This window comes from Talaromyces proteolyticus (assembly GCF_021365285.1).
Source record: "Talaromyces proteolyticus strain PMI_201 chromosome Unknown BGW36scaffold_14, whole genome shotgun sequence".
In the NCBI taxonomy this organism is placed as follows: domain Eukaryota; kingdom Fungi; phylum Ascomycota; class Eurotiomycetes; order Eurotiales; family Trichocomaceae; genus Talaromyces; species Talaromyces proteolyticus.
The window spans coordinates 1,383,558-1,409,832 of record NW_025764290.1 but is presented as its reverse complement, the minus strand read 5'-3'; the positions used below and the strand labels follow the sequence as shown (position 1 = coordinate 1,409,832).

Genomic DNA, 26,275 nt, shown 5'->3' with positions numbered 1-26,275 from the left:
CATAAAAATAAGTACCTGAAGTAATATTTTCTTCAGCATGGCACTGTCCAAGGAAAATAGCCAGTACTTCCAGAGTGAAGCCCGGCTCAGGTACCATGGTATAATATTACACGTCCAAAATTGACTTCAACTTTTCTGATAAATAAGCAGGTTTGGATCTGGGCCAATGTAGAGTACTTATAGCTATTCGCGGGAACGTCTGGTGCAACTGATGACGAGAATAATTCACTTAATCAGTTGCCTACTTAGTATTTCTAGGCGCCAAATGGCTCGGAGTTTGATTGAAATTGGTGGAGATCTGCCTGTCGCGATGTAACCGAAACTTTCCTGTATCTTAATTTTCACAGAATCATGCGTTCGAGTGAGTCGTCGGAGCGTGGATTGGTGCGATGCTTGTTGATACAGTCATGGGTCAGATTGGATGTTTCAAGTTGAACGTTGATCGGTGATCCATTCGGTATATCCGACAATTCTGCCGATAATTTAGAGACTGAAGACCAGACTTCACTTGTTTATTAGTTCCTGTCAAACTTTGTTAACAAATGATCTTCTCTGATTCAAATTTACTCACGATAATCAAGTGCTAGAAATATCTGATTTACTCAACCAACGAATAAGGACAACAAGGCATCTAGCCGCGTGAGGCGTTTTCAATCGTATTTTACAAATCCAGATAGGAAATTTCTCTCCACAGTTCAAATATTCATGTGGGCTGTTGCTACGAGAGCTATTATCATTATACGGTGGCTTGATTGCGGATTTAAGTGAGATGAATATGGAGAGAGGTATTTGAGGTCCAATTTCCGAAACCTTGTATGCACGTCGTGTACATTATTTACTTTTTCCCGAAGACCCTTTGAACAGCCATTCCATGTTTGTAGAAGGTCCACTTCAATCCGGTGCTGTGACCAAACCCAATTCTCGTATGCGAGAAATTGTAAACGTCTTCGAAGCGGGGAATACTGAGCTTGTCGTACGCTGCGACGGTTGTCTCCATTGAAGTATTGCAGCAAATCTGTTCTGCCAAATCCCAGCCATCCTTGAGTGCTAAGTTTGCCCCGACAAATTCATAGGGGCTCAGAACATGATTAGCGTCACCGATGAACACAGCACCCTTTAAACTAGAATCGTGGGCGAAAGCGGTCTTTTCCTTTGCTGGACGAATAAATGGAGTTTGTGGGTCTGTAGCCTCCACTATGGTTTTAAATGGTTCTTGAAACATGGACCCTGTCTTCAAGGCTTCTTCTTTCAGTGCTGCCAATTCCTCCTGTGTAAATGGACCACTTTTGACTTCTCTTTCAGGCTGTCTCCAACTCAGTGCCCAGCCGATGGTCTCACAGCCGAAGGGGTTGTATATGCAGCATATGCCTTCTCCCGAGGACATCTGTAGGCCATAATCTTCGTGAATTGGATGAGGAAGTCCGTTGGGCAGACGAGAGATTCCACCAATCTGGGTTAGACCCGTGTATTGTAATTTCATATCGTTGGGTCGGAAGCTGGCTCGAATAATACTGTTTGCTCCGTCTGCAGCTACGAGAAGATCACAATCATGTGTTGATATTTGTGACCCTTCCTCCGTGGAGATCTTGACACGTATCTTTCCATTTGGAAGTCGCTCTGCTGCCAAACAGGGCGATCCCCATTTCCAGATTGTCTTCGTCTTCTCAGCTTTCTCCACAAGAATGCGTTTAAGATCTTGTCGTGAGATACGCATCGTTGCTGCTGGTAGATTTCCATATGGCTTTGGGTTGATAGATGAGAGCTGTTTCCAGTCGCCACTCCACACTCGTATATCGCCGCTATTGAGTGTAGAGTGCGGACGTATATCATCTAGCAGATCCAATTGCTGTAATACAACCAGCCCCTCATTCTGGCTACCTCCGTTGATGCAAAGTACATAGGGATCTTTCTGTATAGACTCCTCGCGTTGGTGTTGCTCAAAAACCACGACTTCAGGGCGATCCAGCGATGAGTTCCAGAGCTGTTCGAGGGCAGTCACAAATGCCAGCCCGGCAAAGCTAGCACCAGCCACGATAATTCGCTTCCCTGCAATAAACTGTCCTGTATTTGGTTCCATTCTTAAAAGGGAATGTGTCGTGTCTATTTATGAACAAGCTGCAGAACAAAAAGATATGGTCTGTGGCCAGGTGGGAGAGTGAGGGTAGGCCTTCTATTTGGGGCTATATCTACTGTTCACGTGAAAAGAGAGATTTAAACATAATTTTATTGACCTAGAGTATTGAATAAAATAAAATCTTTCCTCAATTTCTGTAAACAGAAAGACAATAAAATAGAAAACCAACAAGATGAAACATTTCAAGTCTGCCGGATAAATGTTTTCGTGACTCGGATAATTAATTTCGACCTGTCGGAGAAATAAATAATAGCAGCAACTGGAGTATGTGAATGGTCAGGAATATCTTACTTAAGCAGTAAAGGAGCTGACTGGTTCAATTAATCCAACAACCAACACTAAACTTTTGACTGGAACGGGTATTAAGCGCTTACTTAGGGAGCAAGCGTGTGGGTCTGAATCACTGGATTATTCTCTTGGGCCTCTGCAAGTTCCAGGCTCCTCCCCGTACCAACATCCACCTTAGCTCTTCGACAGGAAATAAAGAAAATCCGTATAATTTTTTTACTCCAGATTCCTTGCCTATGGCGCATTATTCCGAAGAACATGGGACGCCATCGTCAAGTGCAACGCGCAGACCCCCCATGCAGCGTCTAAGAGTCGCGTGTGATGAGTGCCGGCGTCGCAAGCTGCGTTGCGATGGGCAGCAGCCGCAATGCGGACTCTGTCAGGAGACGGGAATCCTATGCGAGGTGACGCAGCGTGGTGTCCGAGGGCCGAAGAAAGGGCACCTAAAGGCCCTGAAGAATCGTCTAGTGCACCTGGAGGCTATGTTGGAGGATCGTTTATTGGCTCATCAGCAACAAGAGGATCTTCATGGTAATGCCCCGGACACCAACGAGGCAACACTCTCGGCATCGCCAGGAGGCGTGGCGGAGATCGCCGTGATTGATACAACAGAGGTACATCTACCACAGGCAACGGCGGAGTCTCAGGTGTTCGTGCCAGCTGCTCTGACGCCTCTGTCCAATGGACGGTCATTTTCGTCGACATTGGCCGCTTCCAACATCTGTATCCCTCCGACGGATATCTTGCACGCTGAATTGTAAAGACATAGCTCCTGGTGTTCCTTGTGAGAGTAAGTGGCGTATGTACGCTGACAATATTCTCTAGAGATCAACTCTATTTGGACCGCGTGCATCCATCAATACCAATTCTTCATCAACGGCGGTATTTGTCGTGGTCTAAATCCAGTATCAAAACGGAGTCGAGTAGGTGTTTGCAATACGCTATGTGGTCGCTAGCCTCGCTGCTTTCGGCTCAATTTTACGATATGGTAGAGCCCCTTTACCAAGAGACGAAGGGGATGCTAGAGCGTCTCAGTGTCGAGCCAAATGAGCATAGCGGTGCCGGCGCGGAGTTGGCCCAAGCATGGGTGCTATTAGTAACATTTGAGTCAATGCGCGCCTATCACCGACAAGCCTGGATGAGCGCTGGCCGGGCTTTTCGCTTGGTGCAGGCAATGCGGTATCATGACATCGATAGTCCTATTCACAGACGCGGTTCATATTCTCCTCAGTGTGGTGATTTGATTGGGGTTGAAGAGAAACGCCGGGTGTTCTGGATGGCTTATTTTCTGGACCATGTAATCAGCATGCGCGATGACTGGCCTATCACACTGAATGAACATGTGGTAAGGATTGGGAAGATACATACCAAGCAGACCAGAGACACTGATCACCCCTCTCCATAACTCGCAGATTTGCACTCGATTACCAGCACCAGATGCCGAATTCCAGACTGGGCATTATGAGCTAGGGCCTTTCCTATCCGAAGCCATGACCGACCCTAACCTCAAAGTGCGGTCTTCATTCAATGAGTGTCTTATATTGACTACCATTTGTGGACGTAGCCTACTTCAAAGCCAGAGGCACAACATCTCCAAGGCCTACGGAGATATGGTACTAGACTGTGCAGAGCAACGTCAGTGGTTGGATGGCCTACTGACAGAGAGACTCGATATCTTGTCTCAATGCTATCCCTCGCCAATTGAATCTTATGATCCTTTGCTGTTGTTTGTTCATATCTTAGGTCAGGCCACGGTTGTATACTTCTGCAAAGCTATGATAGAATCAGCAGCTATAGCTGTCGACCCGTTGAATAAAAGTTGCGAACTTTCCAATTACCAAAACAGAGCTTTAGAAGCGTCTTCGACTATCATTTATTTTGCCACGACGCTGCGCGAGCTACCCGTCTCGAAGGTGAACCATATGTATAAATCAATCATACTCATTTGCTGATTCTTATCTACATAGATCCATCCCTTGATGCCTATTCCCTTATTCTTCTGCGCCGAGTTCCTCTACCACAATATGCATCGTGGCGAACCTTTTCAGTTGCGACTCCAGGAGCTATTCCACATATTCCGCGAGCTGAAGAATGTTAACAGTCACGAAAAAAGCTATTTAGATTTGCTGCCACAGTCGTGCATTTCTAAAACCAACGAGTTGTTCAATCACATTTCGAGATGACTATTCTGTACAAGTGGTCAGTAATACTTCGCGCTTAATTGACTACTTGCACCGAGACGGAAGTTTTTCTTTCCACGAACAGATACAAAATAGCGGTCATGACCACAAACCATATAATTACTTCCTTTTCCCTTTACGGTCATAGTTTTTTGCTAAGGAGTAAGTAAGGCTAACCTACGCAATCATATACTTGCTCATCTCCGGTGCGATAATCCTTGCTCCCCCGTTGGCACAAACTTTCCTCTCCCCTTGTTTAACTTACTCAACAGGTTGCTACTTTTAATTCGGATTTATTTATTAAACACTTGATGAGCATGTAAATTTGATCTATGTGGGGCATTTCAGTTATGTATGATTAATTAAAAAACAATTGCTCATTGATTCTGAAGAAATTGTCATCATTTCAATTGCCACCAATACAACTATCAGCCCAAATAATGTTTGAAATTTCTTAATTAACTCTATTCGCTATAAGGTGGCTCATGGTGCAAGGGGCCTTCATGAAGTTGGTCTAACTTGCTAAAGAAACGTATTGACCAATCTCGGAAAATTAGTTTCGAAAGGTTTCGCGAATCCTCTAGAGTCTAGAAGAGTTACACTGAAAGCAACGTTAATTTTGACACTGTAATGTTGGAAGACTTTTCTTCAGGTATTTCATGAAAGTTTCAATCGAAAAGCATTTATGATCAAAGAAAACAAGTAATTATTTCCCCGATTTTTCAAGGTCTATTTCAACTTCGGAAAATTGATTAAAAATCTTGATCCTACAAACTTTAAAAACAATTTGCCGAGCAGGAACGTAGATCTAAGAACGGAGTACTAGCGTACCTAATAAGATTCATAATAATTTGGAAAACCGGGGATATTTCTCTTCTTAGCTTTGATAACGTGCTGGAATATCACTGATGATTACAAATAGCTGAACGAAGGGGCATGGAAACAAGCGTATTCGACGAATTCCACCATTTGTCACACTTATACGCTGCGGTTATTTTTATCCATCTCCGTAGTAGAGTTGTTTGTTAGCTCAATGGTTATAAGAGCCAGACTTCCCTCTGCGTCTTTCAACGTCCAAGCTATCCCATCGAACCTTATAGGCATATTCTAGAAATATTGACAGCACATATATCTTAGTCAGTGGACTCGATTATTTACAGCAAGTGATCCAAGAAATCAATTTTGCAATGATCTTACTCGAGCGTGGGAATGATGCCCTGAATGTCAACCCTGTCACGGGGGTGGACGAGGCTCTATCTGTACATGGATCTGACTGGCTCTGGGCTGTTACAGCCATTTATGTCCTCTCTTTTGTGAGTTCCCAGGATTCTTTGAATAGCACTTTTGGTATGATTTGATCTGCTGATACAAAAAATTCTGTAGATCGGCCTTCTAGTGCTTTCCTTCGCGGCAAAAGAGAGTGAAAGAGTTTTCCACTACCTGTTCACCTTCGCCCTAATTGTTGGCGCCATGACATACTACGCACAAGCTGCAGATCTGGGTTGGAGTGCAGTTAAACAGGTTGATCATCTCGGCAATGGTGTTGTTCGCCAGATGTTCTATGCCAAGTACGTCAACTGGGCCGTCGCCTTCCCCTCACTTGCCTTGGGACTCGGCTTAGTATCGGGCGTTTCGTGGACCACAATCATCTGCAACATCGCTCTCGCATGCTTCTGGGTGGTCAGCTATCTTGTGGCCGCATACACTACTTCGGACTACAAATGGGGCTTCTTCGCCTTTGGCACATTCGCGTGGCTCATCCTGGCGATGAGTACCATAAACGAGAGCCGCGAGTCTGCAGCCTTGCTTGGTGTTGACCGAGACTATATTATTCTTGCTGGATGGTTGAATCTTTTGTGGATTCTCTACCCGATTGCCTTTGGCCTGACCGATGGTGGCAATTACATTGGCGTAACCGGCAGTTTTATCTTTTTCGGTGTGCTTGACTTACTCATGGTGCCTGGTCTTAGTTTCGCCATCTTGTTCTTCGGCCGCAACTGGGATTATCGCGCGTTGAATATCGCTTTCAGTGATGCTAGGCCGAGCCGAGACAGTGAGGAAGGGGTGAAGGAACCCTTCTCTTCCACTAATGTTGATTCGGCTTCCTAGATGATCTCTTCGTGTTCTGAAACCTCGAACTATCCATAAATCTGGACATTAGAGCCCTTCTCTTCAGTTCCACTTGTTGCGTCTTTTTTTATATCGATCACAAAACATTGGCCAGTTTAGCCAAGGATAATTAGAGGCATTTCTCTGCTTTCATTTGTCATAGATAGAAATTGGAATGTCATATCTCCCTTCTACCTGAACGTTTCTTTATATGGTGAGATGCTGATGTTCGCATCGTCCTACCTTACCTGTGAGCAGCTGCTATCCAAACAAGAAGGTAAAAGATCCTGAGGTTGGGCCTTAGTGCCTTAGGTTTCGGGCAGTAACGCCAAGCTACCGCCAGAATAGCGCTACCCGTAGCGACCCATAGCAAACATCGCAAACATCACAAACCGAGGATAGCATTGCAACTCGATCTTTAGTGAAAGGCCTCATCTCAACCAGTATCGCGACGCCAATTTCCCATAGCCCGATTCCATTGCTCCGATCGCCCGCAGTCTCTACATCCCTTTCTGCCGCTCAACCACTAGCTAGAATCAATGAGGGATCCGAGAGTGCCGACACCCGCCCGTCCTACACCACAGACATACCCTTATCCTTTCCGGACAAACTCTGGCTGCAAACCTCACAGAAACTAGCGCCACGACCCTGATTTATGCTCTCTGAAGTCTCACTCCCTAGCAACTTGATTTTAGTCGATTCCTCCACATCCATGGCGCCACAATCTGCCCCTAAGTACTCCAGGCCTAGGAACTTTAAGCCGTCGGTTAGGATGAGCCCGGTTGGCCGCTCACTCCCTGGATAGCTCGTCGATGCCGAGCTTAACAATTCCCCCCACGGCCTTGAGAAATCCACATACCAAGTCGTGAAGATCACAGTAATGAGCATTGCAGCAGTGAGGGTCCTACTAACCAGTCGTCAAAGTTGCCATTATAAGCATCTACCTCGTTAATATTGGCCAGATACGCTATGAAACAATACAACCGGCCCGGAACCACATCAACAAAGAGGGTAAACCCTTTCGCGCATCATTCGGTGCTCCATCATCTTCTTTTTGCCTTCGACCGACCACTTTGTTGTCTCACGAATTTGTGCGGGTCCCCACTCGATGCTGGTTTTCTGGGCGATACAGTGGTTGATAATCTGTGCGAATGTGACAGTGGACTGCCAGGACAGCTTCTTTTGGCCACACCTCAACGAGCGAGCGAAATACTGCTAGGGATATCCAGACCCCACGCTAGGAAGAGGCCTAGGAGACGGGAGAGAAAGTTTTGCATGTAAGATCTGCTTGAGACTGTAGAATAGGCATGGCCTATGGTGTCGATACTCTCCGAGTGCACTGGTCTCAAGTCGTAGTATGTATCGGACTAAACCTACCAATAACCACCCAGTCCTAAGAGGCCGCTCCTCTTTATATGCTTATTCGGCCCTTAGGGTCTGTCTAGAAGATGATGATATAATCTAGACCGAAGACCATGCGGCCATGTATTCTTGCAATTTCCATCTACATACAGTATCACTACTTAGACAGGGTGTGCATAGCATTGTCCCCGTTTTCACTGGCATCAAACTTATTTCCGGGCGTTTCCAGATATTTTCCGCCCACAGCTTCTGATATCAATTGATATATGCCGTATGGTCACCGACTACGTGTATAAGGCCTTCTTGATCATTCATATAGACAATCGAAGCCTTTCTCTCTCTCTTTTTTTCACCAATAAACACCCCTAGATTCGGTTTGACTTTGACATGGCGACAAAGAAACGTTCGCCGCCTCGCAAGTCTACCGAAGTAAGAGATAAAGAATACCTTGCTCAATTCCACAAGTTCTTGTGCATTTAAGCTGCTGATTTCCCCAGTGCCGCTCTCATAGTTTTTCAAGCCATAATTGCGATCCGTGGTCGATTGCGGTCTGGTTACCAGAGTCGTATGTTCCCTACTCGGCTAGTGCTAGGAGCAATGCACACCGCTCCTCTCATACAATACTAGTAATAACTCTACTATCGCTTTTCACTCCGACCATTAGCAACAACCAAGCCGGAAGCCGACGTGATTATATATGTTTGAACACACTTAGACATGGATAATGGTACAAGCCAAGAATGCAATCATAATGATCAATAAGGCCCGGTCATCCAGCTGCTGATCGAACTATGAGGGAAACCAATTTCCGGTCGCGCCGCCGCTGATCTGTGGGGGCATCTCGACGAGGGCAGTTCTCGCCGCCTTTTACTGCATGCGGCACGCTGCGGGCGTTATCGATTGGGCTGTATACCCCGCAGAAGATGGAGACTGCTTCCCCCCTGTGGAGTGTCTATGGGTCTGGTGCATCGGAATTGGCATACCGTTGTCCGTGGTACTCTCACAGGTACAGCTAGCTGTCTGTGGTCTAGAAAATATTCTAACAGCTCGGTAAAGTACCGCCGTTCAATAGTAATATTAGCTCCAACCCCCCCTCCCAATTGCTTGACAAGAGTGTCTTTTTGCTCTTCTAGTTCACGTTACCCTTGTCGAGCTCGAGTTTCTTTGTTATAGATCTACCAGATTTTTTTCCTTGATAATGTCGTCTCCGAAGCTACAGGTAGCGGTGGCTGGCCTCGGCCGTATGGGTACGTGCAACACAGCATCCAACTCGTTTGCGATTCGGATTGTCAATTGACTTGCAACTGATAGGTCTTCGCCATGCACGCCATTTCGCAACCCTGACTCCTCGTGCCGAGCTCATTGCTGTTAGCTCGCCCGTGCAAGCCGAGCTCGATGCTGCCAAGAGGGAATTTCCATCGGTGCGAACATACTTAGACTTTGATGAGCTGCTCAAGCAAGAATCGACACTGCAGGCAGTTGTTGTTTCGAGCGCAACAACTGTGCACGCCGAACAGGCTATCAAGGCTATTGAGAAAGGATTACATGTTTTGTGCGAGAAGCCACTGAGCACGAGTCCTGACATTGTAAGTACCCCCTCCAAACTCTCTTTAGATACTTCGCACAATGCTGACCAGACTTTGCCAGTCGCAAACCGTCGTAACAGCATATAAACAATCCATCAAAAAACACCCTGCCCAAAAAGTCATCTGTGGTTTCTCCCGGCGATTCGATGCTTCTTATCGCGATGCTCACCGGCGAATGACCAATGGCGACATTGGCGTACCCTCCGTCTTTCGGTCGCAGACATGCGACAAGCTGGACCCATCCGGATTCTTTGTTGCATATGCTGAATTCAGTGGTGGCATCTTTGTCGACTGCTCAATACACGACATTGACCTTGCCTTGTGGTTTTTCGGCGAAAACAGTGTAGTCAAGAGTGTTTCTGCGGTGGGAATCACTGCTGTGCAACCAGAACTACGCAAGCATAATGACCGCGACAATGCTATTGGTATTATCGAATTTTATGTAAGTCGTCCTTGGACAAATATATAATATGACTATGACTTTAGTACACCTACATGCTGACGATTTCTTCAATAGGGTGGAAAAATCGCCCAGCTATACTGCTCTCGCATGATGGCCGCTGGCCAGGAAGATACTACCGAGATTTTCGGAACAGAAGGCAAGATTGCAGTTAACACACAGCCGCAGCTTAATCTCGTCAATCTCTACGAATCCACCGGTATCCGCCGCGAAATTCCTCCCGATTACTACGGTCGCTTTCGGGAAGCCTTCATCACCGAGGCCAATGAGTTCACGGCTTGCTGTCTAGATAACACCCCTCCACCGATGAGGCTGGAAGGTGCCGTGAACGCGGTCAAGATTGGATGTGCGCTGCAAGAAAGCTTGATTACTGGCAAGAAGATCGAGTTTGATGAGATTGGACGCCGCATTGAGACTTCCAAGTTGTAAAGCGTGTTCAATATATTAACGATCAAAATTTCTTTTGTACATTTGTTTCCGATTTATGAAAACTTAGATTCAATTGAAAGACTACATGTTCATAATTCTTCTTTCGTCACGTTTTCAAGGTTCTCCGCACTCAATGAGGTAAGGTGGCTGATGGCTGATGCCTAGTCAATTATAATTGATGCTATAGCATGTGATGCACCCTCGTAGACTATAAGATATCAATGATAAAAGTCGCTTCGGTTTAGATTCAAGTTATGCAATGGTATGGATGAAAATCATCCATGTAGAATAAGCTTGATACACCAGTTGAAGAGTTGACTAATCACCAAGTAATCACAATTGACATAGGTAAAGTAATACAGCAACATTTACGTGAAAATAAAAATTAGCGATACGACGTTCGGCAGCCGAAACCCGTCAACAGACAAAGACTCCTCTTCTAGCATTACTATTCCATTGCCGTATAATACGCTAAATACAAACAAATAAGTGCTGTGTCAAAAACGAAACTATCTATTTGCAGACGGGTCGAGCGATGTAGACAGATCCCAGGATTCTTGCTGAAAGAGGCGTTGATAGAAATCAAAGTCGAGAAATCCAGTTTCGAATGACACGTCAGGTATCGTTGCATTCCCCAAACCGTTTTGCAACATCTCATCACCCCAAGATAATTGGTGATCTACAGTGGCAGCCTCTCGAAAAGGCACATATAAGCAACCGTCAGTTAAAGTCATGTCTGATGCTGTGGAATTCTCGTTTGATGAATGTTGCCCGAGGATAGGGTTTCGGTCGGTGGTATTCACAGCCTCATAGACGATATTCAACGTACGAATACACCAGCGGAGTCCTTGGAAGAGCCGTTCTTGATAGCATGGGAACTGTGATTGATGGATCAGAAGAAAACTTTGTTCGACAGCTTGAAGAAGCCTGATATCCTCCTCCCTCCCATCGACCCCCTTTGTCAGGCACACCGTTAACAAATCATGGAATGCGACGGGGGGTAATTGCGATGCATTCTAGATATAGCTACTAGATGATCGGTTTCTAAAGATTCTAAATTGTTAAGTGACGTTAAGAGTTGAAGCGCGGTGCGTGCATGGGTGATCGTTCGCCCCTGGTTGGCTTCCAGCACGTCACAGCGATTAATAAGAACTTGCGTCACATGATAGCCATATTTCAATTCTATCTGTAAAGAATCGCTGCCGAGGAGACTTCCGGTTGTAGGGCCCCCTTCCCTAAGCAAGTCATGATGTTGAATGCCCCACTCGTTGATGCAATTTCGTAACTTGTCGGCTTGGTGATTACGATGAGAATAACTCGCCCGTGCGCCACGACAGGAGTAAAGCGCAATGAAGATTTCTTCCCAGATGGTCATCATATGTACGTGTGCAGCATTCAGGCGCTGATGATACGTAGCGTTCTCGCTACAATGGGCAAGTTGGAGGTCAGAGTCGAATAGGTATAAATCGCAGGGCTGGCCATTCAGAAAGACTCTTTGCTTGTCAAGCATATATATCGCCCAAAATAGTCGCTCTTGGTGGCACATTTGATCCCACGATGCCGCTGATGGCCGTTGGCCACGGTTGAGACCTATAGAGCGTGCTACTTGGCAGGCCATCTGACAGACCCTTTCAAAAACAGAGCACCCATAGCAAACGCGTGCGACCAATGCCTGCACGACTTTAGCACAGAGACTATGCGTAGAGAATATCTAATTCATCCAACTTACAAGGGTCACCAGGGCCTGGACGTTACGCTGACGAGGCCCGTTAAATTCAAATAGATTGGCCAATGCCCTATCGCAGTTTTTCCGGAACGACGGGATCAAGTCTTCGCCCATTGTTCCCATATGCGAATCTGTTTCTGTATTTGTCTGGGTTCCTAGAGTGAGACTAAGTAAAATTATATTATTCAGGATCAGTGACCTGGCAACACGGGAACGACTATCATTCTTCTGCTGGTAATGCTCATCAATCATGTTCCGGAGATCTTCCTCGTCGAATATCGGAATATGTACGTTAAAATTTTTTAGAAAGAACGGTAGAGCAGGTTCAAGCAATATTCTCGGCGGCGTGCTAATCGCCCTGTCATCGGGTTTCGTGAGGGGCTCATGGCAAGGATCATTGCAAGGAAAGGTTTGCAACAGTTTGCGAAACTCGGTTTGAACATAGTGCTTCTCACGGGCGAGAGCCGTTAAGTAGTCGTCGTTTGAGGAATGGTCTTTGCCAGTCTCAGTTACTGCTTTTTCTACCTGCCTTTTTGTAGATATGAAAAGAGTCACTGCTGCAGGGTATCCGAAAATGCGCTCTCCACCCTGGGCGATCTGTATCCTTTCGAATTTAGGCTGCCATTTTTTAGGTGTCTCCAATGCGGTGCTATCATCTATTGCCTGGATAGCTAGAATAGAGCCTAGCTCTCCACCGTGGATTTGAGGTGCTGGGCGACTGTTCTTCATCGGAGCCAGGGATGTAGGCCCGTACCCTTGGGACGGTAAATAACGAGCTATTTGCTCAGGCAGCTTGGACAATGCTGCCTCAACACGATCCAACCGGGATGTTACGCTGGAGAATTCATCATGTCTGTTCCCTAACTCAGCCCTATACTTTTACTTTAGTAAGAGGGGTAGATACAGGCGCTTTGCATGATTGACGCGTTTCATTGCGTCTGAGAAATCGCACACCATTCCAGCCTTGCGACAGTTGGAACATTCGGGCTGCTGGCGATCACATTTGATCTTGCGGCTCCGACATTGGTCGCATGCGCGAAACGATGCAATGTCGGCGTCGTTGCTAATCGGACGCTTTCGGCTGTGGATATGCGATGAAGCTGGCGGCGCTGACATTATGACTTACTGTAGTATGACCTGTAGACGAGATTATAGAGCATATTGCTTCACATCTTGGGATGTGGTTAATGTAGAATACAACTATCACGTAGAGCCTTATTGTAAGTGATGGTTGTCGGGTGCGGCAACCTGCCCGGCTTCCGGCAGCCGAAGACCGACAATATCTATAAGATTGTCCACTATTGGACTCATGTTTATATTTTCTTTATCAAGGCACAAAAGTGGGTAAATTCTAGAATTATAGCATTAGAAAGGACACCTTCAAGCTCTGGGCGAAGAAAAATCCTAAGAGTTGACTATTTCCGCATCAAATACAAGACCATTCACAGACCAGATAATACGACGGACCGACTCCCCGATCATGAGATGAGCGCACCCCACCAGCTTACAAATACAAGTCGACGGTCAGACCAATGACTATATAATATTGTTTGTTCAAAGCTTCTCTTCCAAAAATGGATTGTGAATATACCTTCAAAATTCTACTATTACCATCGCTATGAAGCCACTTGCAACTGAGAATGTATTGATCAACGGGTGGCGCATTGCCTATGGCGTTTACGGCACCCAAAGTGATACTTACCCAGTCGTCCTAATTCATGGAACACCGTCTTCTTCGCTCATATGGCGCAACGTCCTACCGGGTTTAGTTTCAGCAGGACACCATGTATATGTTTTTGATCTTCTCGGGTATGGGCTGTCTGAGCGCCCTGAAGACCCTTCCGTGGATACGTCGATATCAGGTCAGGTTCCAATCCTAGAAGGCTTATTGGCATTCTGGAGAATAGATTCATTCCACCTTATTGCCCACGATATTGGCGGAGGAATAGCGCAACGATTTTCAATATTTTCACCTCACCGAGTAAGATCATTGGCGCTAATTGACGTCGTTAGCTTTGACAGCTATCCTTCCAGACGCACTAAAGAGCAAATGGAGATGGGACTAGAAAGATTGATCAATGTAGAGGACAAACAACATCGAGCACACTTCAGAGAGTGGCTTTTGTCTGCTGTGCTCGATCAACAGAGCCTGGCAGAGAGCAGTCTGGATGTATATCTGGATTATATCTCAGGTCCCGTTGGACAAGCCAGTCTATTTCAGCATCAAGTAAAACATTACGATCCAAAGCACACGCTGGAGATTTCCCATCGATATCACGAACTTGGAAAACTGCCTGTGAAAATTATATGGGGAGCCAATGACACCTGGCAGGTGCTAGACTGGGCTCATAAGTTGAATCTGGCGATTCCTGGCTCAAGCTTGGAGGTCATTGATCACTGCGGCCACTTCTCACCGGAAGACAAGCCGGAGCAAATAACTGCTATATTGACGGCGTTTTTGAAGTAGAATTCGTGAATGTTAGACCAGAATGTTCTGCATATGCCAAAAGGTGTACTGATGAATTGCCCGGAATATAGATTTTTTTGAGACCATATTTGAAAAGCCTAGACAATCTCTAGAGAGTAAAAACGCGTGATATAATTCATACTAGCAACATATATTACAAACTGACAATTCGCAACTTTTGTCCGTTTTAGGATTCGTCATTCCTAGCAAAATCCACGATCTTGCTTCAGCTTTATAGGAAATACGCCCGAACAAACATTAACGTCATATGAAACTTTTTTTGTGTCACTAGATGCATCTGCCAGGAATGCGTTGCATTTCACTGGCTTCTGGACCGGGGTTCGGCGCTGTCTTAAATTTTGATCGTCCTGGATCAACCAACAGCCCCCACACAACTGCTCTTAGCCATGACACGGCATCGGTAATTTGTCATTTGTTCGTCTAGTGATGCGACACACCAGTTGAAGGTGGCCTGGTAGGATCAAATCCAGCAATCCGCGGTAGCAATCGGGTTTTCTATCGCTATTTGGTACTTAACTTCAGCCATTGTACCAATCATTTTCCTTCCCTTGCGAGCCAGATCGACTACTAAGTTACATCAACTTATTTGCTAGTCCTGAACCGAAATCCGGAACTATGGCTTTAAAGGTCTGATTTCCAAACCGGTGTCATGGCGAAATCGACTCCTGTAAGCCTTTCAATACCGACAACTTCGCATCCAACAAAATAAAGCACGAGCATACCTCCAGAATGCGGTCTTCCATTCTTTCGCTCCTTTCCCTCGTGACGGCTTCGCCAATTGCTGTTCTTGGTGACAGTAAAGCGTATCTCGAGACTGCTAAGGGCGAATACCTTTCTTATACAACAGTCAGCCGAGGAGCCATGATCGGACTCGTGGTCGATAAAGAATCGTCCGCTACGAAGGCGCTTGTCAACGAGAAGGGCCTGCTCGAGATTGAGGTAGACACATCGTTCGTTGCCTTGACTTTAACAAACCTCTATGGCGGACCAGGAAATCTTAGTGAGGTTCTTTTCGCCTATGAAACTCCTACCACGGGCTTCGCATTTTCGAAAAATGGCTCTTTGACTTTAAGCCAAAGCGGATTTCACGGTTTCTTCGCATGTGAAGAACAGGACACCGGAAAACAATTGTACTGGGCTGCAAAGTCCACCCAAGCACCAAAAACCTGTGAGGCAGTTTCCTTTGCTAAAGCAGCTGCTTAAAAGCTATTGGATAACTGTGGGACTATATTGTCAATTGCCAGCGTGACTTATACATATTTCCGGGAAATTTCTGGGGTTTGCATCTGAACGAAGTTACTGATATTAGCATATGACGTGCGATTGGAATACACATTTTTTAAGTCTTTCGAGGAAACTCAGGATCCCTAGAGACTCAGATTACCCATCAACCTTTTTTGGTTGAGTTTGATATATGATAAATACATGTATAATATTTAAGCATGGGACATAATGTGAAGTATCCGAGCATCACACTTGAGCATTTTGATGATTATATTTGAGGAATCATAAATCAACAGAACCCGACCTCAATTATCATCATTTAACAAGGTGGTTAATGAAGTCGGTGCGCTAGTTTCAGGGTTGTTAAATTGACGGCCAGGAAAGATGCAAGTCTACGTAAAGATGTGGCTTATTCTTGCTTAACAAGTTTACATATAATATTACCTTTTCAATTGAAGTTATTTGTTAACTGGCCTAAGCTATCGGCATTATATTGCCTTTGCTATTAAACGCTATATATTGACTACAAGCAAATCCTGCTTGACAAGCATACTCTAGATATACATGTATATACATAGTCCAATTATCTGTCGATCGGAAAGTAAGCCTTCTCTGTACTATTCTGCCAGACTACGTAAGCGGCATATCGGCATTGAACCACGACAATTATAGCCCTGTAGAAGTTGCAGACAATAAGCATCATTGATGATTGGTGAATTGTTGTTCAAAGAGGTATAATGTGGACGTGTTACCCCGCTGGTGGGCTCCGAACCCTCCGATGTCGGCGAGGCATTGTTATCATCATCTATACATTTCTGGTGCGATCAATTGATATATAAAGGGAGTGATACAATTTGCTTGCCATTAAGAAACAAGTATTTTTACACAACGAGGTCCAAATTGTATCAACCTTTTTTGTTATTTATCATACTATCACAAAATGAGTTCCAAAACAGAGCTAGCTACTTACACGCATGGACACCATTCATCTGTTATCCGATCTCATAACTGGAGAACGGCACTCAACTCAGCTGGCTATCTACTCCCTTATCTTAAGCCTGACATGAAGATTCTCGATATTGGATGTGGAGGTGGCACTATAACGGTTGATCTTGCCAATTATGTCCCCAGCGGCCATGTTATTGGTCTTGAAAGAGCCGGTGACATTGTTTTGAAACAGGCACGTGCTCTTGCACAGGAAAAGGGTATCACAAACATTGAATTTGTTGAGGGTGATGCAAATGGACTGGCGTATGCAGATGGTAGCTTTGACGTTGTGCTTTGCCATCAGGTTCTACAGCATGTTGGTAATCCAGTTGGCATTCTGAAGGAAATGAAACGTGTAACTAAGTCCGGCGGGCTTGTGGCTGCTCGTGAAGCTGACTACGGAGCGTGGTTATGGTACCCAGATGTCGAAGGATTAAAGGGTTGGCAGTCTCTGTATGACAAGGTTGCTCGACACAACGGGGGCGAGCCAGATGCTGGTCGCGTGCTACATGTGTGGGCCAAACAGGCTGGGTTTACCAATATCAAATGTTCTTCGAGTAACTGGTGCTATAGTCAGAAAGATGAGGTGAAATGGTGGGCCGACGCGTGGACCGAGCGGTCGGTGGCATCGTCATTCGCTACAACTGCCATTGACGCAAAGCTGGCTACTAGTGATGATCTCAAGGAAGTATCTAACGCCTGGAAAATATGGGGTGAGCATGAGGATGCATGGATTTCTATTCTCAGTGCAGAGGTTATCTGCAGAAAGGAGTAGTTTACGAACTTGGTAACCACCCGAGAAATCAATTGATATGTCGCAGACGACTCATTGTAGTACGGGGCTCGTTTCTGTAGCCCCTCTTAGGAGATATTAGTGTTTTCTTAATGTGCATTTACTAATATTTAGTAGGTTAATTCTATATGATGACTATTCTTAAGTTTTATAATTGGGCTGTACATGTACACTCTTGCTGCATCTAATCTATTCCTTTCGGTTTTCATCATGGTGAATCATTCAATAACCCGCACAAGAACTATATACATGCACTGAATTTTTATGCACCAAGATATAGATTTACATTCGAACACTGTAGCCCCTTCCCTTCCAAGAATACGATGGTTAGAAGCAAGTTAGGAACAAAAGTGACAAATACTACAAACAGTTGACTCGGTTTTACTCCAAAGAACGTTTTAATCAATTTAATAATCAATATTTCCGTGTATACTATAGAGTTAGTTTGAGTTTAGAGATGGAAATTCAATTTATTCGCCGAGTGTAATTTCAGTCTTCCAGATAACTGACATGAGAAGGCAAATCACAACCACTTTTCACGGTTCTTAGCCACATAACCCTTCCACTCGGTTGGCTTACCATCCAACAATTTCAGACTGTCAGTTAAATCGGCCCCAGCATAGTAACCGGTGGTTTGTGTCATCATTAGAGTTTCAAAAACTTCCACTGCCTTGTTAGGTGGGAGGAAAGATTTGAACTGCTCTTCGGTGACTTTCATGAACGTAGCAGCCTTGCCAGTGACCTTTGAGAAATCCTCTATGATTTGTTCAATAGTATAGTAGGCCGCGGATGCGTATATACGTTGGCCGAGCACGGATTTATGGTTTTTGATGGCTGCTTTGACAAATAACCCTGAAGGATGGAAAAGGCCTTGATCAGGGATGGATTGACCAAATAAAAACACCGAATGATAGAGCACTCACCAGTATCTTCACTAGCATCAAGCAGTGGAATTTCAGCATTGCTATTCAACGGCAACGCAATTACGTAGTTGCCGTCATGCCTTTGTAACATCCCCTCAATCTCGGTCATATAAGTTCCGGCGAGAATAAAGGATGCGGGAACTCCAGACTGACGAATGTATCGTTCAATTTCAGCCTTTCCATCGAAATGGGGAATATTGACCCAGGCACCCTTGCTTTCTTCACTAGCATCTATAAGGCTAGAGAAAATGAGATGCTGGACCCCGGCCACTTTACAGGCGTCGGTCACATTTTTTCCCTGCGATACCTCGATGGAGCGTTCACATTGCTCCCAGAAGTTTGTGACCAGAAACACTGTATCCGCACCAGAGACAACCTTTTCGACAGACTCATACACCGACATGTCTCCCTACAGAGAATTGAAATTTAGTTCGGGGTTTTGCATACTATGAGCGATTTTGATTGAGTGCAGACCTGGATCACTTCCAGCCCCTTGTCCACGAGTTTCTGGGCAGCTGATGACGACAGATTGCGTGTAACAGCTCGAATTTTAAAACGTGCAGCGAGAGATTGATCATTCTGGATTGCTTGGATAACGGAGCCCCCCTGTTTACCCGTAGCACCAAAGACGACAATAATTTCAGACATTTTGGAAGTGTTTTCAAGTTTGAGATTTTAAGGCTGCTTAAGTCAAAATTTGGTAAATTCTCAAACATTTAATTACAGGTATAAGGACGACATTCCTCTTATTTATCTTCATTTTTTCAAGTGCCCCAGGCAATTCTATACATATCTAACTATGTAGTAGTGGGCAGGAGCCTTGCTGAATACTCCCGAATCTAGAAATTGATGCACCGTTTTCCATATCGGTTCAACGATTCCGCCGATTCTACCGAGTCCGAAATATTTTCCTTGGCGTAGCTTAACCATTAGCGGCTGCTTGCCGATTACTCATTTCAAGGAACTAGTTCACTTGTCCAATGGGAAGTCGAGAAAATTAGTCATAGTGACTTGTGTCGCAGCTATACAAGGAAAAAAAAAGAGATTTCCTTCCTTTCAAGATCAAGACCTCACAGTGGAATTCTTTTTCCTGTAAGATATGATTAAATTAAGCAATGAATAGGAAACATTATAGTTTTTAAAGCGATGATCGAAATTGCCTAGAAGGAAGAGCCTAGATTTTATTAACATATAATTATGCATTCTCATGAAACACAGGGTTCCACGTTGCACATACCACGTCTTCCTCCATTGTGCCAATTTCGTAGTAACATTTTGGATCAGATATAGTTTATGCAGATCCTTACTAACCCTTTAGGTTAATTTTCTGGTTCTTTTTCTAGAAGCTAAAGTAACTTTTCTACATGAGGTCGCCCGTAGGAAAAAACACAAAGAGGTCGACCTACATCGTTGAAATAATTTCATATCCCACCACAATTATTTTGGCATTATGTACTGATACTACAAAGGTGATGTTTTAATGTTAGCTCAAATTTGGGATATCGGCATTTGATTGACACTGAGACACATTTCATAGAATAATACAACACCAGGTGCGACTCTTCAATTGACAATTCCAATGTACCTCAGAAGAATGTGTTTTTTCGAGACCTTCATGAACGGTTCTATAGGCAGCATTTATATACATACCACCCCCATCTTCTGAAAAGATGGGTCCATGATAGTTTCAAAAGACAAGTAGCGACTTCATAGGGTAGCAACTAGCTTGTCACCAAGGTCCTTAATACTCGCTGCGAAATCCTCATAAGATGAGGCCGACCAGTCCGCCGATGTTCCTGGCACGGCATCATCACCCTCGAAAGCGATATACAAAACATCTGTATCCTCGTGGCCACTGTCACCGTTGACACTATCTCCGAAACAAGCAGTGCCAACGGCCAGAGAGGCCTCGCCAATCAACGGAGGGCCATCGTCGCCATTTGTATCTCCCCAGATCCCATAGATCAACTTGTTATTGCATAACACGGCAACAAGACTCAAAGGTTTAATTCCGACATCTTCAGGGTGAAAAGTGGGACTGTAATCGCCGTAATTGCCCAAGACGACATAAGGATGGATATCAGCACGCAGGTCAGAAATGCCGTAGTCAGAATTAACCTGGTCTTTGAATGCTGTATCAGGCTGGGTATCACCAGAAGAATCGCAGCGTGAGTCGAGTCCATCTTGATCACCGTCGCAGTCGATGTCCATATCGGCAAGCTGCGAGCCGGATCCCTTGAGATAGAAGCCCTTGTTTGTAAAGTATTTCTGGCAGTAGCCGAAATCAGTGGACCCGCCTTCTTCGGCATAAAAGCCTCCTTGGAGGAGGTCAGAACCAGAGCAAGAACCGCCGTTCTTGACCTTGTCGTAAAAGGCTTGCACGTTGTCAGGAATGTTGTATGACAGTGCCGGGGCTGCCAGGGCTGCCACGGTCAGACTAGTTAGTGCGCCAGTTCTCATTTTGATTGATGCTCTTAGTTTCAGACGTAGAAAGGAGAAACTTTGTCTTTGAGGACGAGTCAACTTGTGCAGGTTGAAGCACCAATTTATACATCATCAACTATAAGCCCAATTGCTAGATTTGCTTGTTAAGTAGTAGTAAATTTCGACCCCAAATCGGAAATCTTTCCAATGTACCGAAAATGACCGATGCATAGCTGATTTAGAAATTGTCTCGCAGGCCAAGACTCAGACGGTAAACTGGGGACAATATCATCTCGAGTAGGCGTCTGTTTACCTATAAAGCCCGCTGATCAAATCCCTTGGCATTTCCCCGGCATAGTTTAGATGATCCGCCCCCACGAATGCTAGATGGTCACGGTGAGTTATGGGAGCATTAGGTCTCAGTTTAGATTTTAGCTACTCGCAATTATTCGCCCACGAAGCCCGCCCACTTCGTGTCCGGCTTGGCTTTGAATCTAAATGGCGGGCCACCTTACTTCTTGTCTCACGCAGTTTCAGTCCATTAATTAGTCATTCGCAAGCCTCTTGACTTGGCAGGGGCTATCCTAATATTAAACAGTCGGGCAATCCGGCAAACCTTCGGCGAACCTTTTACTTTTCTCATGGGTAATGCACATTGACTAAATATCGCCCCTAAAAGCAATTGTGAAGCAGTTTGTTGTTATCCACCTCGCATGGTGTGAAAATACGAAATGGTTACCTTGGTGTTATCTACTACTACATTGCCAGATTGCCTAAATAATTTCCATTTCTACTTGACCACCGAAAAAGTCCCTTATGAACTACTATCTAAGAAACAGATTTGCATTTCGAAGTACAATTTTGGAGAGTTGTTCTATCGAACAGCGTTACCACAGGCTAGGCGAGGTTCAGAAACTACCTGTGGAGCGTCTAGATAGAATCCCGAATGTCTCGGTGGTTTCTGAATACTGCATTCCCCCTACTACGATCTTTAGTCTAGTGAGGATGTTGTGGATGCAAGAACTATCATCTCGGACTTTCGTGAGGCGTTTCTTTAAGATGAACAGCGCAATAAATTACACACCCCGATCATAATCCTCCTACTAGAAGTATTCTTCAGCGATCATCTAGGCATGGCTATAGATATGTGGACTCTGGATGCACTCCACTCTTTGAGATTCTTGGGGAACACCCTGAAAAAGCCAAAAGTCCCAATTTATCAAGCTCTATTTGAGGGGTTCATGTCAGACCAGGACCATGTAATCGCGGAGATGATAAGCGCTCTAGGACCTCTTCCAAAACGTTGGTGGGACAAATGGCAGTAAAAATTAGACTTTTTCCTCCAAAACATTTCTTGGAAAACAGGCACAGATCGAAGTCATGCACTATATTCTCGGCCATTGGCTGAGCGACTGTATATTATGGGCCGACGAGAGCAGCCGTCGGCGTGCGAGTTTGGTGTAGATGAAATGGCATGTCTCCTGAAGCTTCTAACATCAATGCTGATTCATGAGCCTTCTGAGCGTATCACTTCCAGCGCGGCGGTTGTATTAGAATGGATGAGGGGATGGAGAATACCAGTAAAGAACAGACCGGGTACGAGCGCCTGAATGCTTTACAGCGAACAAAATAAACAGTTGTTTGATAACAAACACTTTTAAATTAACAGATTTCGTTTACCGTGTAATCTTGTAATCTGTTCGGCTGTCTAGACATTACTGTTCTTCGAATCGCATTTGAGTAGAAGATAAGGGTCGCACCCTAGCATCTCTTATTACACTACATTGACAGAAGCGCACACATCACCATGGATATACCATCTAAAGGCTAGCTTAGAATAGTATGTCATAATTAATAGGTGATTCTTTGGATGTCAACATTTTATACTGAAATCATATCAAATGCTGTATTGACATTGCACAATTATGACAAGTTTTGCTTACCGAGGAAGTTTCTCTACATGCGTGGATCACTATGTTTTGACAGCGCATCTTCATATTGTCAATAGGGGACAATATACGTTGAATTAAGAGCCAAAGCAGAGATCATGGTTTAACAAAGACAAAACATATGTAGTACATTAAACTGGAATCCTATTTCCGTGAATACGGTGAATACGCAGGCAATCGCCTTGTCGGAGGAACTCCGGCTGCTGGGTATATTGCATAATGAGGGGGCCCCCGCATCGATGTCGCCTTACTGAGTGAATGTTAGTGAGACCACCGGTGCGGTACTGTTATTGCTCGGAGACCCGACCGTGACCCCCGCATCGCATAGATTTATGATGACTCAATCATCTCTCAGCCAGAGATTCTATTAATACTCAAGCATTTCACGAATCACCATCATTTCCCGAAGTAAGCAGAATAATTGGAAATAATGATTACCGGTATTCACCACGTCAATCTACTCGTCCCCGAGGGCACACTCGATGATGCAAACGCGTTCTATGGCGAAACGCTAGGCTTACGTCCGATGCCGGTCCCGCATCTGCAACGCGGCAAGATTGCGTGGTATGTCGTCTGTTTGAGAGGACAGATTAATTATTGTGAATGTCTCATTGATACATTGCAGGTTCAACATCGGAGAAGCTAGCGGACAGCAAATTCACATCGCATTCGGACAGAACGAGCCCAACGCATCGCGGCATCCGTGCTTCAAGCTTGGGTCTTTGCAGGACTTGCAGGCACTTCAAGAACGGATCTGGAACCATCATAAACGTGGTGGGAGTGCGGCACCACTGGCAGCTGATCAGCCAGGACAACAGAATTCAGGTTTGTGACTCTTTCTCGTTGACATGTTGAATGAAACACGCTAATAACCTGTCTGGATACGTAGGAGCCCAAGGTGTGGAATATCCGTCTAGATTCTTTGCTAGAGATTATGCGGGGAATAGATTGGAGTTTACTTCATAGTTCATTGAATCTTATGCCCTCAGAATTCATTCCATTACACTAGCACCCTTCATACACGCCCCATAGCTGTATACTAATATGCATACAACTTCGCTCCAAAATGTCTTCTTCTTCGGTTTACAAAAATGTAATAAATTTGCAACAGTATACAGCCCACGGAGACAAATAGCAGCAAGGCTGCGTTTGTCCAATGGCCGGTGGGATATCCTTTTTCTGCTTCGTTCGCTTTGTAGATCCATACACCGGCGATCTGTCCAGGCGCGCCGAAGGAGATATTCAGGGCGATAGCAAGGCCAGCGGCTGCAGTAGTGTTAAGGTTGGACGATAGCCAGCCCAGCAGCGGTGGAATACACGAGAAAGCTCCGCTTGCGGCGACAATGAGGCAGCCGTAACGGTGCTATTTTCAATTAGATTTGAATAGAGAAAGAAACAAGAAAGCGTACCAGGTATGCGTCGGCTGGGAGGACGGCAGAAGCAAGGAAACCCATTGCGCCAACGAAAGAAAATATTGCTGAGTGAATGCCACGCCTGATTATGATTAGAAAAGCGCTAGAAAAAGGTGGACAGCTTACGCATTGAAATAGTCTGCCGATCCTGCGACTGCGACGGTTACGACATAAGCCACCGCATATGGTGGCACAGTCATAAGCTGTGCTTCCAGATTTTTGTAACCTAGCCCGGCCGTTATGGATGGAGTAAAAAGTGATAGACTCGAGAAAGGTGTCGAGATGCCAAAGTAAACCTGTTGTGGGCATGAGAAAGCGATTTTGCAAAGGGCTTTGGCTTTTAATCCCTTACTGCATAATGTCCATATAATCGCCAGTCAGTCAAGACACTCTTTGCATCGGCCCATGTCATCGCTTCGGCGTTTCCTTTAGAGCCCTCTAGCTCTAGTCGACGCCGTGCAAGTGCCTTCTCATCTGCATTTAGCCATTTAGTGGTTTCTGGGTAATCGGGTAGAAAAAAGAAAACAAGAATTGCCGAAGCACACGATGGAGCCCCTTCAATAATAAACAGCCAGCGCCACGCAGAGAGTCCATGGGATTGATTCATGTATCCAACTCCGTACGCGATTGCACCACCAAATGCGCCGGCGAGAGTTGCAGATGCAAGAATTAATGCCACTCGAATCGATCGTTCAGATACTCGGTACCAAAAGGTAAGATAGAAGACCAGACCGGGGAAGAGGCCGGCTTCGATGACGCCGAGCAAGAATCTAATACCGGTAACTTGTGCAAAGTTGTTGGAGCCGCCCAGACCCATAGTGATTGCGCCCCAGGATAGCATGAGAAAGGCGATCCATCGCTTTAGGTTTTCCCCATTAGCTATTATACGTATGAAAAGGGGCTTGGTTTGACAGTAGGGGTTCGGAACATACACTTGGTTTCAGCTTTTTCAAGAGGTAGTTGGACGGTACCTCGAACAGGGCATAAGCGATTAAAAAACCATTAATGCGATCCTATCGTGCCCCATCCCATTAATCATTGCATTCATACATTAGAGGCATCTTACGTATACTGATAATTTGTCATATGCGTGTCCGACAATAGATCATCGCCTGTATTTGCATTTAACACTTTGGCATTTCCTACGATCGGTCAGGCATACTAGTCATTGGTACACAGGGGTTGCATGTAGATTACCAATATTCGATCGATCCAAGTAACACAGCAAGTAAATAAATGCTGACAGCGGTACGATGCGCAGATCTTGTTTCCACACAAGGGCCTTCACGGCGGGCGGGTCAAATTCATTGCCGTCGTCGACCTCCTAATGAGTTACCACTTTTTGCCCATCTCATCGCATGATATAGAGGACATACTTGGACGACACCCCCCTCGGCGTCATCGGTGGTCTTTCTGGCCATTTTCGGGTCTTCCATCGTCGTAATAGATTTTCGGATAGAAAAGTGTTGAAGAAGCGGTCAGCGAGCTGTGGTAGGTTTGTAGAACCTGAGAAGCAACAAGCGAGCAACAAGCGCTAAGTGGATCAATCGGTCGGCCAGCGTCAATTTCTGCTTGATTGGATAAAATCGGATTTGCTGCAGCCTCTCCGGAAAATGTCCCGACTTTATGTAGTATTGAGAACTCCAGTTCGGCAAATATCACGGACTTAAAAAGTGGACTCGTTCGAGGCTAGTGGGACACTAGATATATGGTTAAAATAGTCCGTTTTGCCGTTTCTGACAAGATCTCACATACGTATATATGTACACATCATATATAACATATTAAGGGTGTGGGATAA

General features: G+C 45.1%; 13 protein-coding genes across 13 annotated transcripts; 8 read left to right on the top strand and 5 right to left on the bottom strand.

Annotated features, from left to right (window-relative positions):
• Positions 1-835: 835 nt before the first annotated feature.
• On the bottom strand, positions 836-2,077 carry BGW36DRAFT_365025 (putative monooxygenase; the record flags this gene model as incomplete). Its single annotated transcript, XM_046214617.1, has 1 exon — positions 836-2,077. The coding sequence occupies one exon, from the start codon at positions 2,075-2,077 to the stop codon at positions 836-838; it is 1,242 nt and encodes a 413-aa protein (XP_046066589.1).
• A 541-nt stretch (positions 2,078-2,618) lies between these two features.
• On the top strand, positions 2,619-4,932 carry BGW36DRAFT_329893 (fungal-specific transcription factor domain-containing protein). Its single transcript, XM_046212807.1, has 4 exons — positions 2,619-3,179; positions 3,248-3,767; positions 3,835-4,335; positions 4,390-4,932. Exons 1-4 carry the CDS (start codon positions 2,659-2,661, stop codon positions 4,603-4,605), a joined length of 1,758 nt encoding a protein of 585 aa, XP_046066588.1. The 5' UTR covers positions 2,619-2,658; the 3' UTR covers positions 4,606-4,932.
• A 741-nt stretch (positions 4,933-5,673) lies between these two features.
• BGW36DRAFT_420662 (uncharacterized protein) lies at positions 5,674-6,905 on the top strand. Its single transcript, XM_046219513.1, has 2 exons — positions 5,674-5,915; positions 5,986-6,905. Exons 1-2 carry the CDS (start codon positions 5,790-5,792, stop codon positions 6,709-6,711), a joined length of 852 nt encoding a protein of 283 aa, XP_046066587.1. The 5' UTR covers positions 5,674-5,789; the 3' UTR covers positions 6,712-6,905.
• A 2,366-nt stretch (positions 6,906-9,271) lies between these two features.
• Positions 9,272-10,548, top strand: BGW36DRAFT_307157 (putative oxidoreductase; the record flags this gene model as incomplete). Its single annotated transcript, XM_046212217.1, has 4 exons — positions 9,272-9,320; positions 9,385-9,659; positions 9,721-10,101; positions 10,177-10,548. 4 exons carry the CDS (start codon positions 9,272-9,274, stop codon positions 10,546-10,548), a joined length of 1,077 nt encoding a protein of 358 aa, XP_046066586.1.
• Positions 10,549-10,963: 415 nt separating this feature from the next.
• BGW36DRAFT_390562 (fungal-specific transcription factor domain-containing protein) lies at positions 10,964-13,756 on the bottom strand. Its single transcript, XM_046217497.1, has 4 exons — positions 13,179-13,756; positions 12,278-13,127; positions 11,544-12,220; positions 10,964-11,490 (listed from the first exon to the last, which is right to left on the bottom strand). The coding sequence occupies exons 1-4, from the start codon at positions 13,388-13,390 to the stop codon at positions 11,058-11,060; spliced, it is 2,172 nt and encodes a 723-aa protein (XP_046066585.1). The 5' UTR covers positions 13,391-13,756; the 3' UTR covers positions 10,964-11,057.
• A 14-nt stretch (positions 13,757-13,770) lies between these two features.
• Positions 13,771-14,907, top strand: BGW36DRAFT_412109 (Alpha/Beta hydrolase protein). Its single transcript, XM_046219200.1, has one exon. The coding sequence runs from the start codon at positions 13,893-13,895 to the stop codon at positions 14,739-14,741; it is 849 nt and encodes a 282-aa protein (XP_046066584.1). The 5' UTR covers positions 13,771-13,892; the 3' UTR covers positions 14,742-14,907.
• Positions 14,908-15,491: 584 nt separating this feature from the next.
• Positions 15,492-15,965, top strand: BGW36DRAFT_365019 (uncharacterized protein; the record flags this gene model as incomplete). Its single annotated transcript, XM_046214616.1, has 1 exon — positions 15,492-15,965. The coding sequence occupies one exon, from the start codon at positions 15,492-15,494 to the stop codon at positions 15,963-15,965; it is 474 nt and encodes a 157-aa protein (XP_046066583.1).
• Positions 15,966-16,796: 831 nt separating this feature from the next.
• BGW36DRAFT_390559 (putative ubiE/COQ5 methyltransferase) lies at positions 16,797-17,894 on the top strand. Its single transcript, XM_046217496.1, has one exon. It carries the CDS (start codon positions 16,927-16,929, stop codon positions 17,746-17,748), a length of 822 nt encoding a protein of 273 aa, XP_046066582.1. The 5' UTR covers positions 16,797-16,926; the 3' UTR covers positions 17,749-17,894.
• A 295-nt stretch (positions 17,895-18,189) lies between these two features.
• On the bottom strand, positions 18,190-19,426 carry BGW36DRAFT_390557 (uncharacterized protein). The gene is made up of 3 exons (XM_046217495.1): positions 19,164-19,426; positions 18,690-19,098; positions 18,190-18,618 (listed from the first exon to the last, which is right to left on the bottom strand). Exons 1-3 carry the CDS (start codon positions 19,335-19,337, stop codon positions 18,290-18,292), a joined length of 912 nt encoding a protein of 303 aa, XP_046066581.1. The 5' UTR covers positions 19,338-19,426; the 3' UTR covers positions 18,190-18,289.
• Positions 19,427-20,058: 632 nt separating this feature from the next.
• Positions 20,059-21,482, bottom strand: BGW36DRAFT_390555 (chitosanase). The gene has a single exon (XM_046217494.1). The coding sequence runs from the start codon at positions 21,147-21,149 to the stop codon at positions 20,397-20,399; it is 753 nt and encodes a 250-aa protein (XP_046066580.1). The 5' UTR covers positions 21,150-21,482; the 3' UTR covers positions 20,059-20,396.
• Positions 21,483-22,189: 707 nt separating this feature from the next.
• BGW36DRAFT_441201 (uncharacterized protein) lies at positions 22,190-22,687 on the top strand. The gene has a single exon (XM_046221550.1). It carries the CDS (start codon positions 22,247-22,249, stop codon positions 22,436-22,438), a length of 192 nt encoding a protein of 63 aa, XP_046066579.1. The 5' UTR covers positions 22,190-22,246; the 3' UTR covers positions 22,439-22,687.
• A 689-nt stretch (positions 22,688-23,376) lies between these two features.
• On the top strand, positions 23,377-24,111 carry BGW36DRAFT_390553 (putative glyoxalase family protein). The gene is made up of 3 exons (XM_046217493.1): positions 23,377-23,626; positions 23,688-23,887; positions 23,952-24,111. The coding sequence occupies exons 1-3, from the start codon at positions 23,493-23,495 to the stop codon at positions 24,026-24,028; spliced, it is 411 nt and encodes a 136-aa protein (XP_046066578.1). The 5' UTR covers positions 23,377-23,492; the 3' UTR covers positions 24,029-24,111.
• On the bottom strand, positions 24,102-25,895 carry BGW36DRAFT_401655 (putative MFS transporter; the record flags this gene model as incomplete). Its single annotated transcript, XM_046218771.1, has 9 exons — positions 24,102-24,425; positions 24,472-24,556; positions 24,601-24,770; positions 24,827-25,333; positions 25,407-25,445; positions 25,475-25,487; positions 25,541-25,616; positions 25,672-25,798; positions 25,851-25,895. The coding sequence occupies 9 exons, from the start codon at positions 25,893-25,895 to the stop codon at positions 24,102-24,104; spliced, it is 1,386 nt and encodes a 461-aa protein (XP_046066577.1).
• Between the last annotated feature and the right edge of the window lie 380 nt (positions 25,896-26,275).

Bases quoted from the DNA above. Each gene is read 5' to 3' on its own strand.
- BGW36DRAFT_329893 (XM_046212807.1), top strand. From the start codon at position 2,659: ATGGCGCATTATTCCGAAGAACATGGGACGCCATCGTCAAGTGCAACG. The intron at 3,768-3,834 runs GTAAGGATTGGG...CATAACTCGCAG, and splicing joins TCACACTGAATGAACATGTG to ATTTGCACTCGATTACCAGC. The intron at 4,336-4,389 runs GTGAACCATATG...TTATCTACATAG, and splicing joins GCGAGCTACCCGTCTCGAAG to ATCCATCCCTTGATGCCTAT.
- BGW36DRAFT_420662 (XM_046219513.1), top strand. From the start codon at position 5,790: ATGATCTTACTCGAGCGTGGGAATGATGCCCTGAATGTCAACCCTGTC. The intron at 5,916-5,985 runs GTGAGTTCCCAG...AAAATTCTGTAG, and splicing joins CCATTTATGTCCTCTCTTTT to ATCGGCCTTCTAGTGCTTTC.
- BGW36DRAFT_390562 (XM_046217497.1), bottom strand. From the start codon at position 13,390: ATGTCAGCGCCGCCAGCTTCATCGCATATCCACAGCCGAAAGCGTCCG. The intron at 13,128-13,178 runs GTATCTACCCCT...GTTAGGGAACAG, and splicing joins GTCAATCATGCAAAGCGCCT to ACATGATGAATTCTCCAGCG. The intron at 11,491-11,543 runs GTCGCATTCCAT...GGTCGATGGGAG, and splicing joins ATGCATCGCAATTACCCCCC to GGAGGAGGATATCAGGCTTC.
- BGW36DRAFT_412109 (XM_046219200.1), top strand. From the start codon at position 13,893: ATGAAGCCACTTGCAACTGAGAATGTATTGATCAACGGGTGGCGCATT.
- BGW36DRAFT_390559 (XM_046217496.1), top strand. From the start codon at position 16,927: ATGAGTTCCAAAACAGAGCTAGCTACTTACACGCATGGACACCATTCA.
- BGW36DRAFT_390557 (XM_046217495.1), bottom strand. From the start codon at position 19,337: ATGTCTGAAATTATTGTCGTCTTTGGTGCTACGGGTAAACAGGGGGGC. The intron at 19,099-19,163 runs GTCTGCACTCAA...AATTCTCTGTAG, and splicing joins AGGGGCTGGAAGTGATCCAG to GGAGACATGTCGGTGTATGA. The intron at 18,619-18,689 runs GTGAGTGCTCTA...TCCATCCTTCAG, and splicing joins TGATGCTAGTGAAGATACTG to GGTTATTTGTCAAAGCAGCC.
- BGW36DRAFT_390555 (XM_046217494.1), bottom strand. From the start codon at position 21,149: ATGAGAACTGGCGCACTAACTAGTCTGACCGTGGCAGCCCTGGCAGCC.
- BGW36DRAFT_441201 (XM_046221550.1), top strand. From the start codon at position 22,247: ATGGCTATAGATATGTGGACTCTGGATGCACTCCACTCTTTGAGATTC.
- BGW36DRAFT_390553 (XM_046217493.1), top strand. From the start codon at position 23,493: ATGATTACCGGTATTCACCACGTCAATCTACTCGTCCCCGAGGGCACA. The intron at 23,627-23,687 runs GTATGTCGTCTG...GATACATTGCAG, and splicing joins CAACGCGGCAAGATTGCGTG to GTTCAACATCGGAGAAGCTA. The intron at 23,888-23,951 runs GTTTGTGACTCT...CTGGATACGTAG, and splicing joins GCCAGGACAACAGAATTCAG to GAGCCCAAGGTGTGGAATAT.